The sequence below is a fragment of the Myotis brandtii genome, unplaced genomic scaffold (assembly GCF_000412655.1).
Source record: "Myotis brandtii unplaced genomic scaffold, ASM41265v1 scaffold165, whole genome shotgun sequence".
Taxonomy (NCBI): domain Eukaryota; kingdom Metazoa; phylum Chordata; class Mammalia; order Chiroptera; family Vespertilionidae; genus Myotis; species Myotis brandtii.
Window position 1 is genome coordinate 6,826,344 of NW_005356042.1, and position 13,188 is coordinate 6,839,531.

At 59.4% G+C, this 13,188-nt stretch overlaps 1 protein-coding gene across 5 annotated transcripts in view; it reads right to left on the reverse strand.

Moving 5' to 3' along the window:
* Positions 1-13,188, reverse strand: part of GSE1 (Gse1 coiled-coil protein) — a 427,477-nt gene that overhangs the window by 8,870 nt on the left and 405,419 nt on the right. For 4 of the 5 annotated variants that reach the window (XM_005862540.2, XM_005862543.2, XM_014536684.1 and 1 more), the window contains 9 exons: positions 10,936-11,108; positions 10,264-10,461; positions 9,490-9,681; positions 8,754-9,088; positions 7,523-7,847; positions 4,255-4,868; positions 2,913-3,025; positions 2,356-2,626; positions 760-873 (listed from right to left, as the gene is read on the reverse strand). In XM_005862540.2, coding sequence (XP_005862602.1) covers positions 760-873; positions 2,356-2,626; positions 2,913-3,025; positions 4,255-4,868; positions 7,523-7,847; positions 8,754-9,088; positions 9,490-9,681; positions 10,264-10,461; positions 10,936-11,108 — 2,335 coding nt within the window. The remainder of the gene's footprint in view (positions 1-759; positions 874-2,355; positions 2,627-2,912; positions 3,026-4,254; positions 4,869-7,522; positions 7,848-8,753; positions 9,089-9,489; positions 9,682-10,263; positions 10,462-10,935; positions 11,109-13,188) is intronic. The other variant, XM_005862541.2, reaches the window with a different exon arrangement.

Genomic DNA, 13,188 nt, shown 5'->3' on the forward strand with positions numbered 1-13,188 from the left:
GGGCCCTGACCTCTATGGCTTACACTTAACAAAACCTAATACAAAGGACCAAGACTCAGGGAGCCGTTTAATTAAATGTCAGTGCACAGGTGTGGCCTGAGGACAGGGTGTGGTAGCAGCAAGTCCATCCTTGGAAGGTGCCCCAGGAAGGCATCTGGGAAGAAAAGGAATCTGAAGGAAGAAGCGAGTCATTTCAGGTCATCCAAAAGGCAAGAAGTTATGTAGCCGGACCCGACAAGAAAGACTGTGTTAGGAGTTAAGGACAGGGCTGGATAATAAAGATCTGCTCCACTCAGCAGCACTGCAATGTGCAATCAAAGCCATAAGAGAGGGAAGGTGTGAAAGCAGATGCTGGAAAGGCCTGGAAGGCAGAATGAGCAAGACAGACGCAGGAGAGTGCCAAGGAAGGGCAGACAGCATTAGCAGAGCCGAAGCAGAGGTGCCGAGACCTGGGACACAGGGCTTCGGTGGCCTGGGCCACCCCTGGACTGACAGACGGTGGCTACAACTACACTGACCGCCAGAAGCCTGGACCCTCCCCTTCACTCTCTGAGCCCTGACTTCAGCTCTCATGTTCTGGCCTGAGGAGATCCTTCGCCATCATGGAGGAAGCTTGTATGAGACAGAGAGGGAGAAGTGCACTCTGTCTCCAGGAGGAAAGATTCGTGATGAAGACCTTGAGCAGTCGCTTCTGACCCTGGGCAGCCCACAGGACGGTCCTGGGCAGTGGCGGATGGGCCTTCCCGCCCTGGGCCTTACCGCTCAGGGAGACAGCAGGACTGTCCCTCGGAGAGTTTCTGAGAGAGTCTGCCACTGCCGCTGACAGTGCCTTCTGCTTCATGGCATGGAGCATTTCGACAAGTTTCTCTTTGTCTATGAGAAAAGCAGCCTGAGATTAACAAGACAGTTGCATTATTTCTGAGAGGGAAGGGGGGCAGGATTCTAGCCCAGGCTGCGACTGGCAGGTGCAAGTCCTTTAACCAAGAAAAAACACAAAGCTGGCACCACTGGGACAGGTGGTGTTTAAAGGAAGAAACCTTGGTGTCAGAGTGAGCCCAGATGCCTCTCAGCTTTTCCTGCGTAACATTTCAGAGGTATTCCAAAAATAGCTGTGTGTGTGGTGATGACAGCTATGCGACATAATGGGGAGCTGTGATCTCCCACGGTAACTTCCGAGGATGCATTCTTATTTAAAAGACAAAAATGTTGGCCCCAATACAAGGAAGCAACCCCTGGAAGCGCAGGCTGCTCTCTGGCGCGTTCTCTTCCCCCTCCTCCTCCTGGCATCAATTCCCACGACGGCTGCCCCTTATGGAAAAGGAAGACTCCTGTGATGTTCGATGCCACGAATTCCTGTTGCAGTGGCACTTCTTGGTGAGACTTAAAAGGTTTCCTCTAGAATAAGTCAGGGAAAAAGACACTTTCCACGACAGAACTGTGCATGTTCCCAGAGACTTGTGCTGCTCATCACATGTCCCTGCCCCTTCGAGGTGAAAGTGAGAATTCCAGCTTGTTGGTTAAAGACAAAAAGTAATTGCTACACCCCAACAGCGAAGTAAGTAGAAGCAACTAAATGACCAATACACTTTTGCTTTCTTTTTGACTTCCTTCCCAGAGAGAGGTGACAGGTATCAGCAAGGGGGACGTGGAAGTGCGCAAACGAGCACCCATGACAGGCCAAGTTCTCACGTCAACCAATATCCCGGCACTAAGTGAGCGTGTGGGGGCAGATCAAGGAAGCGGACATCCCCAGAAAGCGTTCACGCCACACCATGTCTTCCACATCACATGTTCCAGCCCCAAGCGTCAGTCCCAACAGGGCTGATCTGGAAGCACCTTTCAGGGCAAGCTGCCCACTCACAATGCCTATCGGCTCTGCTGGCGGCCACAGGCCACCCAAGCCTCCTGCCATCAGAGACGAAGCCCAGTGGCCATGCCAGTGGCCCAGCAAGAGGAAGCGCCTGCCATGAGCCTGGAGTGCTCTGCCACAGGAGGAAGCACTGTGCCTTGTACCAACAGGGTCGCTAAACCTGCCTTCTCAAGTGACAAGTGACAAGAGCAGCTTTACATACAGAACAAAATACTCGCAAGTTTCTCTTCCACTCCAGATGAAATGGAAAAACGCTTTGAGTGGGACAATTTGAGTTCAGATGGAAGAAGGCTGAGATAGTGGGGCCGGTCTGCTTGCTGCTTCCGTGGGGAGCCCAAAGGCGGTAAGAGCGCCTTGGGCCAAAGTGTTTTCAGGTTCTGCCTGGAACGTGGGTCCTGGACATCCCCAGGAGCCTATGAACCCCACCTGCTTCTCCAGAAGCTCCTAGTGAGCCCCATCCCCAAAAGGCCCAGGCGAGGCCCTACCTTTCCTCTTCTCGGCACTGATGTGGGTCAGGTTGAAGATGGTCAGGAACTTCTTTTTCTCTTCGAAGTTGGGGCTGTTGTTCATCTCATCGGGACTATAGCGGGTGAACAGGGCCAGTCTCGGTGAAGGTGTCTGCCGCTTGTTCTGAATCGTCGGGGGCGATGGGCTTCTCTCTCTCAGCATCCGCCGCCGCTTCCTCCGCTTCTGGGTCAGCAGTTCCTCCTTCTGCTGTTGGGTGGTCAAGCCAAAAAGTTGCAAAAACTCTAGCTTCTAGATTGGGAAAGAAAACAAATGAGTTTGAAACCACCAGCAGTGGTGTGACTGCACTGTCCCAGGGGTCCCTCCTGGGGTCCCCCAAGCCCATGTACCATGGCCAACTCTGTGCTGGGCCTCAGAGGGGGACCCTGATAGCACACCCAGGCACCTGCAGTCTGTGGGGACTGGAGGAGCGAGGGAGAGCCCAGCAAATGTGGGGTCTACTGGGACAGTGGGAAAGCCAAGAGGCAGGCGCTAATGTGGGCACGCAGCCTGACACAGCAGTGATGAGACCCGATACCTCGGAGGATGTATCCAGTTTGAGGGGCGGCTGCTCGGCCACGCAGCGAAGATGGGCCCTGACCTCCTCTTCGTCACTCTCATCATAGGAGTCATCCAGGTCGTAGTAGTATCCTGATGACAAGAACAGCTGTATTTAGCTGGGCAAGAACACTCCGTTCTCTAGTGGATGGACATGGGGGCAGGCACCCCTGTGATCTTTGTGCAGACCCACCCATCAGGCCAGGCCCTGCTGGCCCTTTTAGTACCCTGAAACCTCGATTGCTTTCAATCCAGGTGAAAATGGCATTAGCCCCGAGGCCTAGAACTTTTTCAGGAATGGCAGGCAGGGGCAGGAGGCAGGCACCAGGCTTGGCTTAGACCCATAGCCCCCAAGTGGCCAGGCAATTCCTGGGCTGACACATCCCCAGCAGGGGACCCTTCGTCACACAGGACTGGGGCTGTGTCCATGGCAACCCAAGACTGTTTGTGCACATCAGCTCACTCCTGCTGTGGCCATCTGGGTCCATTACCCAGGAGGGGACACGCACACTCAGATCCCGTTGTCTCAAAGGCACAGAGCATGCACACAAACTCAATGTGCAGAGAACAGCAGCAGAATCCCTGCACCCAGGGGCTCCCCACTCTTCCTTCACAAGGTGAATAGAGGAGAAAGTCCTTCTTGGGCCCTCAATCTCGCCTAGACCAACCACCCAGGAAGTCTCGGCCTCGGCCCCAGCTTCTGGCTAAGAGACTGAATACAACCCGCATAGGACCCCAGTTTCCAGCAAGAGACGAGAAACTGGTCTGGGGCCTCTGGCCCCTCTTGGTCACATGGGGGTTGCAGGTGGAGACAGTCATTCTCACCTGTTCTCCTTGGCTCTTTGGGGAGCTCAGGGCGCTGCTGGCTGAGCCCCCTCCTCCCCCCACAGGAGCAGGAAAGAGGTGGCCAGACCTCCCGCTTTCGCCCTGCCCAGGCCTGACTGCCTGCAATTGATGGCAGCTCCCTATACCAACCCCTGCTGGGCTCAATAGCCTCCTCCCCCGTTATGATGGACTATTAATATTTAAAACTGCCTTATTAGCCTCTGTTCATCATTTATTAATCATGCATTTCTGTGGAACCGTCTTTACAGACAGGCTTTGATTTGGCTTTTTGGGACAATTTGCATTTCAGCAAGACAGGCAAAGGCCCTGGGTCTATCTCCCAGCAGAGGTATCAGGTAGCTACACAGAAGCCAGTGCCCTTGCTCCCTGGAGCTGCTAAACCCCGAGCGGGAGGCAGGGGTGGTAGGAGGGGCTGAGTGGCGGGCACTACGGCTCTCTAGTCCCGGGAGGTCAGACGCCACCAAGGGAGACCGGACCTTTCTCCTGGGCCTCTCGCCGCCTGCGCTCTTCCAGGTCCAGCTTGCTGACCAGCCTCCGGCGCTGCTGCAGGAACTCATCAAAGATGTAGGCGGGGTCAGAGCCGCGTGGTGCCGGGGGCCGGTAGGGTGAGCCCGGCTTTAGGGGTCCAGTGAGTTCCCCAAAGGGGGGTGGCTGGGTGAGGGAGGCCCGCTGCTGGCCCAGGATGGTCTGGGTGGACTTCTCAAGCTCAGCCAAGAAGGGCCCAGGTCCATGAGGAAAGGCCTGTTGCTCCAGGCTCCCTGACTCCCGTGGAGGTGGCTGGTACTTGTCCAGGGGGGTGGCCTCGCGCTTCCGGGGCCCTTCCTCCACCTTTTCTGGGCCGTAGACCCGTTCCACCTTCACCAGCGGGACTGCCGCCTGCCGGCCGGGCTCGAACAAGGCAGGGTGGCTGTGCAGAGGGTGGCTCTCGGGTGCCCGCCGTGTCTCCAGGGTGCTGTCCATCAGGGACACCGGGTTCCAGAGGGCCGTGGGCACGGAGTGGTGCTGGGGCTTGGGCGAGATGAGGGGCGGGGGCCCGCCAAAGTGCTGCGGGGGGTCTCGGCTACCCGGCTCATGACGGTTTGGTCCCGGCCTAGGGAGTGAACAGACCAAGCCGTTAGTCATGAGAATGGGCATGCCAGCCACCCAGCCATGGGCCTCCCAGGCTGCCTGCCAGGGCCCGGGTGTAATAGGCAGCTTCAGAGATGGCCCAGACGGGAGCCCCCTTCGAGAGCCAGGCGCTAGAGGGGTGCAGAGGCCTCCTTCTCTAAGCCACCTGGCCAGGGCCTGGAGGGAAGGATGCAGCTTCCACTCCTCACCTGAGTGCTGGCTGTTTCCCAAGACTCCACTTCCTCTCCAAACAACTTGAGGCAAGTGTGTGTAGACCTGCTTTTGTGAAGACACGGAGGCTGGGGGTGGGTGGGTGGACTCTGCTTGCTGAGGGCACAGAGACGGTCTCAGGCCCAGGCCAGACCCTCCTTCTATCTGGTTTCTCACCCAAAACCTTACAATAGCTCTTTCTATTCCACCAATTCCTGAGTCCCTATCACCTCCCGTAAGGACAGATCCTCATCTTTGTTTTCCACAGGAATCCCATTACACAGAGAAAAAAGACAGGACTCTGACGCCAAAAGGGTGACCCTGCTATTGGTACCCACCTCCCACATGCCGAGCAGTGGGCAGATAACAGAGGGTGGGCCGGCTGCCTGCAAGGTGGCCTTAACTCCTCTCTCCACACTGTCCTTGCAGACAACAGTAAGAGAGAAAGAGACCAGCTTCCAGGGCTGCCCAGCCCAGTGACAGGGTGGGGGTGAGGGGAGAAAGACCCTCACAGCCGGGGTGGGCCTGAGCCACTGCTGACCCCCAGTGGTTCCCGTGAGAACTGCAGCAGCCCCACATGGCCCTGAAGCAGGAGCTGGGCTGGGGCCTGACCAGGATGTCCATCGGGCCAAGCAGCTTTGCCACGCAGTCCTCCTAAACGACTCTTTCCTTCATGCATTTAAACAGGATCCAACAAAAGGCTACTTGGTGGTTGTTTTTCCAAAGTATCTATTTTTTAAGGGAAGTGCTATGCTGCCCAGGAGACCAGGGCAAGGTCGGAGGGGATGGAAGGGGTAGAGGCAGAGGGCACTGCAGGTACATGACCAGACTGTCAGGTCTCTCCCTGCCTGGCCAAGTAAGGAGACGTTTAACCACTGCCGAAAAGCCCCCTCCTAGTTTCTCCGGGGTGGGACTCAGACTGGGAGAGGTCCCTGATGCCGCCGTAGCACCTCTGATCGGCAGAGTACAAAAGGGAACCACAGCAAGCTGTGTGTCCTTAGGCAAACAACAAAGGAATAAAGCCCATTAGCAGAATAAATATTTCAAGCACCAGAGCCAAGCACCGAATGGTTTTCTAGCTCTGAGCACAAGGGCTGGTCAGAATGTCAAATTCATGCTGTTGTAAGGCTGAGCGTGCCACCTGCTGCCGTGGGGACCATGAGGCCGGGTGAGAGCTGGGAGCCCTGAGTTGGAGGCCACTCCTGCTGGAGCCCTGACAGCTGCACCCGGATGTTGGGGCCCTGAGCTGAGGAAGATGCCTGAGGGAACCAGCGCTCCGGATTTTACCAGGAACATGAACCTGTGCTGGCTGCTCTCCCAGTCCCCTGCTGAGAGGGGAGTTAGAGGAGCAGAAAGCAGCTCGAAAACAGACAGGACTCAGCCTCTCTGTGGCCTCAGGGAAACAGGGACCGTGAGCAGCAGAGAGCAGGCCTGAGGCTGCGGGAAAACCCAGCCAGGGGGTCTGCCTACAGTTCACTCCCAGTCATGCCCCATTAGCCAAGCGAATCCCCTCGCTGGCCCATTCAACACTGGATGTTGAGGTAGGGCTGCTGGATGGGCCAGCCAAGCCCAGGACTCAGTAAGAAAATGTCAGCCAAAAGCTGTTGGAAAGAGGGAGGGAGCAAGTGGACATTTAAATGCCTAGACACCCGAGTGCTTCCTATTCCAGGGCAGCACGATGGATATCAAGGGCTGGAAGGATGCTCAGAAATCTCCCTGCCCAACCTCCTTTGTGCACTGCTGAGGAAACTGAGGCCCAGAGAAGGGGGCAGTATCTGGTGTCCCGGGTCCCTAAGCCAGGCCGACAGGGCTCCAGAGGTTTGGCGGGGTTCTCCAACTCTGAGTTGGAATGAACCCTGGAGAGATGGGGAGAAGGTGGGGACAACAGATGACGGCCAGACAGACAGGTGGAAGCAAGGAGGCCTAGGGGGCAGCTATGAGAAGGGGGCACTGGGGCCAAGGTCACAAGTGTCAGCAGCCGGGGGCCCAGAGACAAGCAAAAGTGCCTCCGGGAAGTTCTTTAATAATGGGCCCAGGAAATGGGTATATGTTTTGTTACAAAAGCAAAAATTAATTTTTTACTTAAAAATTAAAAGTGGTCCCTTTCTCAGCCACTTGAAAACAGAGGAAGATAGAAAGAATAGACTACAATGATCAGTTAAAGCATCTCCCTCGTGCTCTTGAAATGCCATGCAGGCCCCTGCTTTGGACCCTGGCTTGGTGGGCTTTGTTCCTCAGGGACAGGGTGCCTCTGAGCACCTCCTCTCCCTCCTCAGAGTCTCCGTTTCCTCGTGGGCAAACAGCAGTGAGAACATGAAAACGAAATGCAGTAAGTGAAGGCACTCAGCAGGATGCTGGGTAAACTGCAGGCGCTCAATAAATGTGACAAATGCCCCTCCCCATGCCCCCTGACCCAGTGAGCCCTACCTGGCGCTCTCGGGCCTGTGCTCGGGCTCCGTGGGCACTGGGGGCCGGCCTATGTCCAGGTGCTGCTCTAGCACCTGCTGCCGGAACTCCGACACCTGCGACTGCCGGTCCTCCTTCTCCTGCCGCAGCCGCCGCTGCCGCGCCACCCACTTCTCCTCCTCATTGGTGCGCTGGATGAGCAGGGCCGTGGCGGCGCTGCTGCCCGGCAGAGAGAAGATGCCGTGGTTGGAGAGAAGGCTGGGCATGGTGTGATGGGGGGCGGGTGCCGGGTGCAAGGGGTGCTGCACAGGCTTGGGCGCCTGCAGGCCTGCGTCCTTCAGCTTCTCTGTGGGAAGAGAGAGGCCGTCACATCACAGCAGGATCCCCGCACGCCAGGCCCAGGTGGCTCCTGCCTCTTTCTCTCTTGAACCTGACTGCCCAGGACCAAGACAACCAGAAAGGGCCTTGTGGATGCTTTGGGGAAGCATGCCTTGTCCCAAGGGAAACATGGCCCCTGGCAGGTGCTGCTCCCACCCAGCCCAGGGCCAACCAACCTGAAATGGGGTGCTGGCAGGCACACGCTGGCTCACCAGAGCAGACTGTCAGTTTTATAAATCATGCAAGCCGGTTGTTAAATAAACCCTTACTGAAAGTTAGATACATCCTATCTAATAAAGAGGGAATATGCTAATTGGCCTTCATGCCGTCGCAAAGATGGTGGTGCCCACAGCCAATAAGGAGGGAATATGCTAATTGACTGCCCCACCTTCAAAGATGGCCGGCAGCGGAAGGCAGTTGGGGGCGACCGGGCTGGGAGGGGAGGGCAGTTGGTGGTGATCAGGCCGGCAGGGGAGCAGTTAGGCGTTGATCAGGCCGGCAGGGGAGTGGTTAGGGGGTGATCAGGCTGGCAGGCAGAAGCACTTAGGGGCAATCAGGCAGGCAGACAGGCCAGCAGTTGGGAGCCAGCAGTCCTGGATTGTGAGAGGGGTCCCAGATTGGAGAGGGTGCAGGCTGGGCTGAGGGACAAGCCCCCCCCCCCCAGTGCATGAATTTTGTGCACTGGGCCTCTAGTATGCTTATAATGAAATAAAACATTAAAGCAGCCATGGTGGGAGTCTACACCATGGAGTTGGCAGAAGCTACAGAGTCAGGCCTGCCCCTTGGAGAGCTGTCAGAACCTGCCAGCACACCCTTGCAGCCAGCCCACCTCCGGGGGCCTAGGTCTGTCCCTCGGGCTCACCACCCTGTGTACCTGCTCGGGTTGGGGTCAGCTGCTCCGCGGACTTGACCCGCTCCTCTGAGGTGTGGCCACGCAGCCCGTGCAGCTCAGCCACAGGCAGGAAGGCTGGCTCCAGTGTCTTGGTGGCCAGCAGCTCCTTCTCTCGGGCCCGCTGCTCGCGCTGGCGCTCTAGCTCCCTCTCCCGCTCCTTCTCGCGCTCGCGTTCCAGCTCCTTCTCCCGCTCGCGCTCCTTCTCCCTTTCCCGCTCACGCTCCTTCTCCCGCTCACGGTCAGCTTCCCGTTCCCTTTCACGTTCACGTTCACGTTCACGCTCACGCTCACGCCGCAGCTCCTCATCCATCTGCAGCCTGTGGGAGCGGAAAGGAAGTCTGAGCTCCACTGTGAAGGGGAACCAGGACAGCCCACTAACAAGAATTCCCAGATGTGAGGAACTGACAGCCACACCCGAGGTTTCCATGGAAAACCCAGCCTTCTAACCTGCAGAGCGTGGGGCGTTAGGAACCCAGTCTGTAAGACATGAGTTGTGTACTAACGCCCGAGGCCTCGCTGAGAGCTCCTGCCAGAAGGCGGTGATCCCAACAGTCACCAGAAGCATTAGCGGCCACTGTCCCGTTTACAGGCGAGGCGACTAAGGACAGGAGTGGCTGAGGAGCCACCTAGCCACAAAGCGGCCAAGCCAGGCCCCCGTCTCGGGCTTAGCTCCACTCTGCCATGGGGGCCGGGGCAGCTGGCCTGGGACGTGACTTACCGCTCGGCGCTGAGGCTGGACATCCGCTCCGAGTGCAGTGCCGCCAGGGACGAGTGGGACAGCTCCGGCGGGTAGCGGACCCCGGAGAGGTGAAGGTGCATGGCCGAGGGGTGCAGCGGAGGCAGGGAGCCGGGGGTGGGAATGGGGTAGAAGGGGGACCGCAGGGCGGATAGGCAGTAGGAGTCGTCCATCCTGTGCCAAGAAGACAGGCCAGTGAACACCAAAGTTAAAGGGCTAAAGGCTGACCCCACAGCCTCCACAAAGGCCCAGCTAAGGCACATCCATGGCCAGCCCCGAAGCCCCTCGCTGACAGAAGCCCCTGGATGCCGACAGCCCGGGGTGCCAAGGCCCTGCCTGCCACCCAGAGGCTCAGCCAGGCCAGCACCTTCCCGGGTCTGACCAGCAGGCCCAGGTGGGCGGCAGTCTGCACGTCACTAAAGCCCCGTTGGGCTGGGCAGCTTCTACAGAGAGTGACCCCACATTCCACTGCGTGGTACACAGCAGAGGAGCCCCACTCTTCGCCATGGAACCTGGTGCTGCTTATCAGCAGTCCTGCCTGGGGAGCCACTGAAAAAGGCAGGAAGTGGGGAATTTCCACCAGGGCAAACCCCGATGGCCAATGTGGACGGGTGGGGGGCTGCCCCAGGCTCTCATTGGGAGTCAGGCCCCCAGGACATGAGAAACACATTCCTGGCCAGGTTCCATTTTGCCATGAGCAGACCAGCCTGAACCCGACTCAGTAGGGACCGTGGAGGGCGGTCTCGGACAGCTCACCTGAAGGCCGGGTGGGGGAAGGGGTGCGGAGTCAGGTAGCTGGGGTGGTAGTAGGCGGCAGCAGTGGCCGGGTCCAGGCCGAGGGGAGGTAGGGAGGACATGCGGAGGTCCTCGGCGGTGTGGTAGGGCCGGAAGCTCCTCAGGTAGTCCTCGGTCACCGTGCTGGGCGGCACCACGTGGTGCACAGGCCGCTGGAGGCTGCAGCAGGGACAGAGAAAGGAGATGAGCGGAGGGCCCGCTCCAGGCTGGGAAAGGGGTCAGCCTCCCCTGCCACCATCTCCCTCGGAAGGACCAGTCTCCGAGGACGAGTCTCCGGGGATGGGTTCCAGCTCTTGCTAACGAGATGCTGGTGCTGGCAGGAGGCCCAGGGCACAGAGGTGGGCAGCCTGGCTCCTAGCCTGCCTGGCCCCTCGCTGTCCGCACCAGCAGGCACATGTCTGCTATCTGCAGCCCAGAGGCACCCCTGTCCCAGGAACCAGGACAGGGTGTAGGTAGAATGGGAGAGCCAACCATCATCTCAGCACAGACCGGCTGCGGGCCCAGGGCTCAGCCACCATCTGGCGGTCCGCAGCCTCAGCTGGTGCAGGCTCCCAGCTCCCGGCTCCCGGCTCCGCCCCAGGGACCCAGACCCTGAGCACTTGCAGCCACCCCAAACCCCCAAGCTGCACTTACTTGAGTGGTGGGAACCGGGAGTCCTGCACCACTGAGCTGGGGGAGATGCCAAAGGGATAGGGGGTGCTGAGCAGGTGGGAGGGAATGGCCGGGCCCCCCGCCTTCTCCTGGGGCAGTGGGGGCTCCACGATGAGGCGTTCTCGGCCGCTGCTGCTGCCCCGAGAGCTGGTGTCCTGGGGGAAAGAGCAGTGGGTCAGGGTGGGGGTGGGGTGGGTGAGGGAGGGCCTCCGACAAGGACCAGCCGGTCGTCCTGCAGACTCACAGAACAGCCCCAGGTGTAGTGCACCTTCTAGAAAAGTCCTTTCCTTAAGGTTTTCTACCCAAATCTGTGGTACACATGGCATTGGAGGCAGAAGGGTGAGAAGGGAAGACACGGGTCCCAACGAGGGACAGGTCTGCACTGAAACCCCCCTGGGGGGCCGTTCCCTCCTGGGTGCAATGGGGAAGGGCAGAGCCTCCCTCCAGGATTGCTGGGGGCACCACGACGAGCACCCAGTGTCCATGAGGGGTCAGGGCGCAGAGCAGGGGCTCCCCACCCCGCACAAACACCCACACACTTCCAGCATGGAGGTCCCACAGGCCACATTTGCTCTGAGCCCAAACTTGAGGAGTGAGATGCGGCTGGTCCCAGCACCCACTCTCCCAGGAAGCGAGCTCTGCAAGCAGCAGGCGGAACAGAAGCAGGGGGCCCTGCCCGCTGATCTCAGATGCTCACAGGCATCCCCAGGGGCCAAGGCCTCGAGGTGCTGACGGCTGCGGGCCTGCCTCACAGACACCGTGACCCGAGGTGCCCACAGAGTGACTCAGCCTCAGGAAGACGGCGCTGACCTGGAGATCAACACCCCGAGCTGCTCCCCGCCAACCCCTGCGGTGGCCCTGGCACCAACCAGAACAGGAAGCTGCAGGGCCTCGACTGGCCAGACCTGCCTGGGGACCCCTTCGCACACACCGAGGGGGGAGATGGCAATGGGCTGCGGCCCCACCTGCCCCAGACTCCTGGACAGAGAGAAGGTGGAACCCAGGGACCGAGAGAAAGGGCTGGCCCAAGGCAGGAAGGGGGAGCAAGAGGCTTCTGCCAGGGCCAAGGGCCAGTGTGCCCCCCAGCCAGAGAGGGGCGGTCTGCGCACTTATCCAGGTGTCCAGCCCCAGGAACCACACCATCGAAGGTTCTGACTGTCTTGTGGTTTCTGTGGCTGAAAGGCAGCCGTGCAGCCAGGCTCAGAGAGCGCTGGGAGCAGCCAGAGGCCCTCACTCGGGATCCGGGAGCAGCGCCACCGGGAGGGCTCCGTCACTGAGCCCGCGCTTGGCTCCACTCCGCCTGCCCTGAGCTGCAGCCAGACTCCCGAGCCCGTTTCCTACCAGGCCTTCCTCCTCGTGGCCAGATCTGCACGATGTCAGGTCCAACCACTACTGACCAGACAGCAACGGGGCTCGGAGAAAGCAGGTGGCGCTCCCAGAGCACGAGCCCAAGTTCACCGACTCCAAACCCACAGTGTTCCCACCTTGCCACAAAATGCCACACACCCCGAAAACGAGGGAGGCCACGACCCTCGGACTGTCTTGCTGAACTGGCAGGCTGAGGAGCACATCCGGGAATGACCACTGGACATGTGGTGGCACGCCTGGACCCGAGGCCTGACCCCCCAGGAGACCCCGACCCTTGATCCTCCATCTGCTGCTCTCCCCGCTCTGCTGTCATCAGATCAGGAGGTGGAGGTGTCAGAGCCCCCAGTTTATCTAACGACCCCTGGGCGGGCGGTGAGGGACGGATAACCGCGGCTGCCCACCATCTTGGCACTGGCCAACGGGACACCGCGGGGCAGGCCACTGACGGGGTGGCCGAGGCTCAGGAGAAGGGCCCACGCGTCCAGCAGGCCTATTCCCTGAACAGGCCGGGCCAGGCAGCCGCGTGCACTCAGCCTCCGGAAGGCACACCAGCGGTAATTAATTGAAGGAGACAGGCTGCTGATTGGAATTCCTAATGAGCAGCAACATCTGTTCCCATCCCTTGTGCGGCAGCGCCCTCGCCCTCCCCTCACCGCGAGGTCCTCCCGGGTTCACGAACTCAGACTTGCCCTTCCCAGAAGGGTGTTCACGTGGTGGGTGTCAAGGATAGGACACACACGCACCGATGCCCTGGGCCAGTCGGAGCCCACAACTCCTGCCTCCCGGTTTTCCAGGGACTTCCATGCAGGGGCTGGCACCTGGTCTCGGGGTCCTCCAGTTGCCTTCGTGGACAGTAGGGGGGCTCCT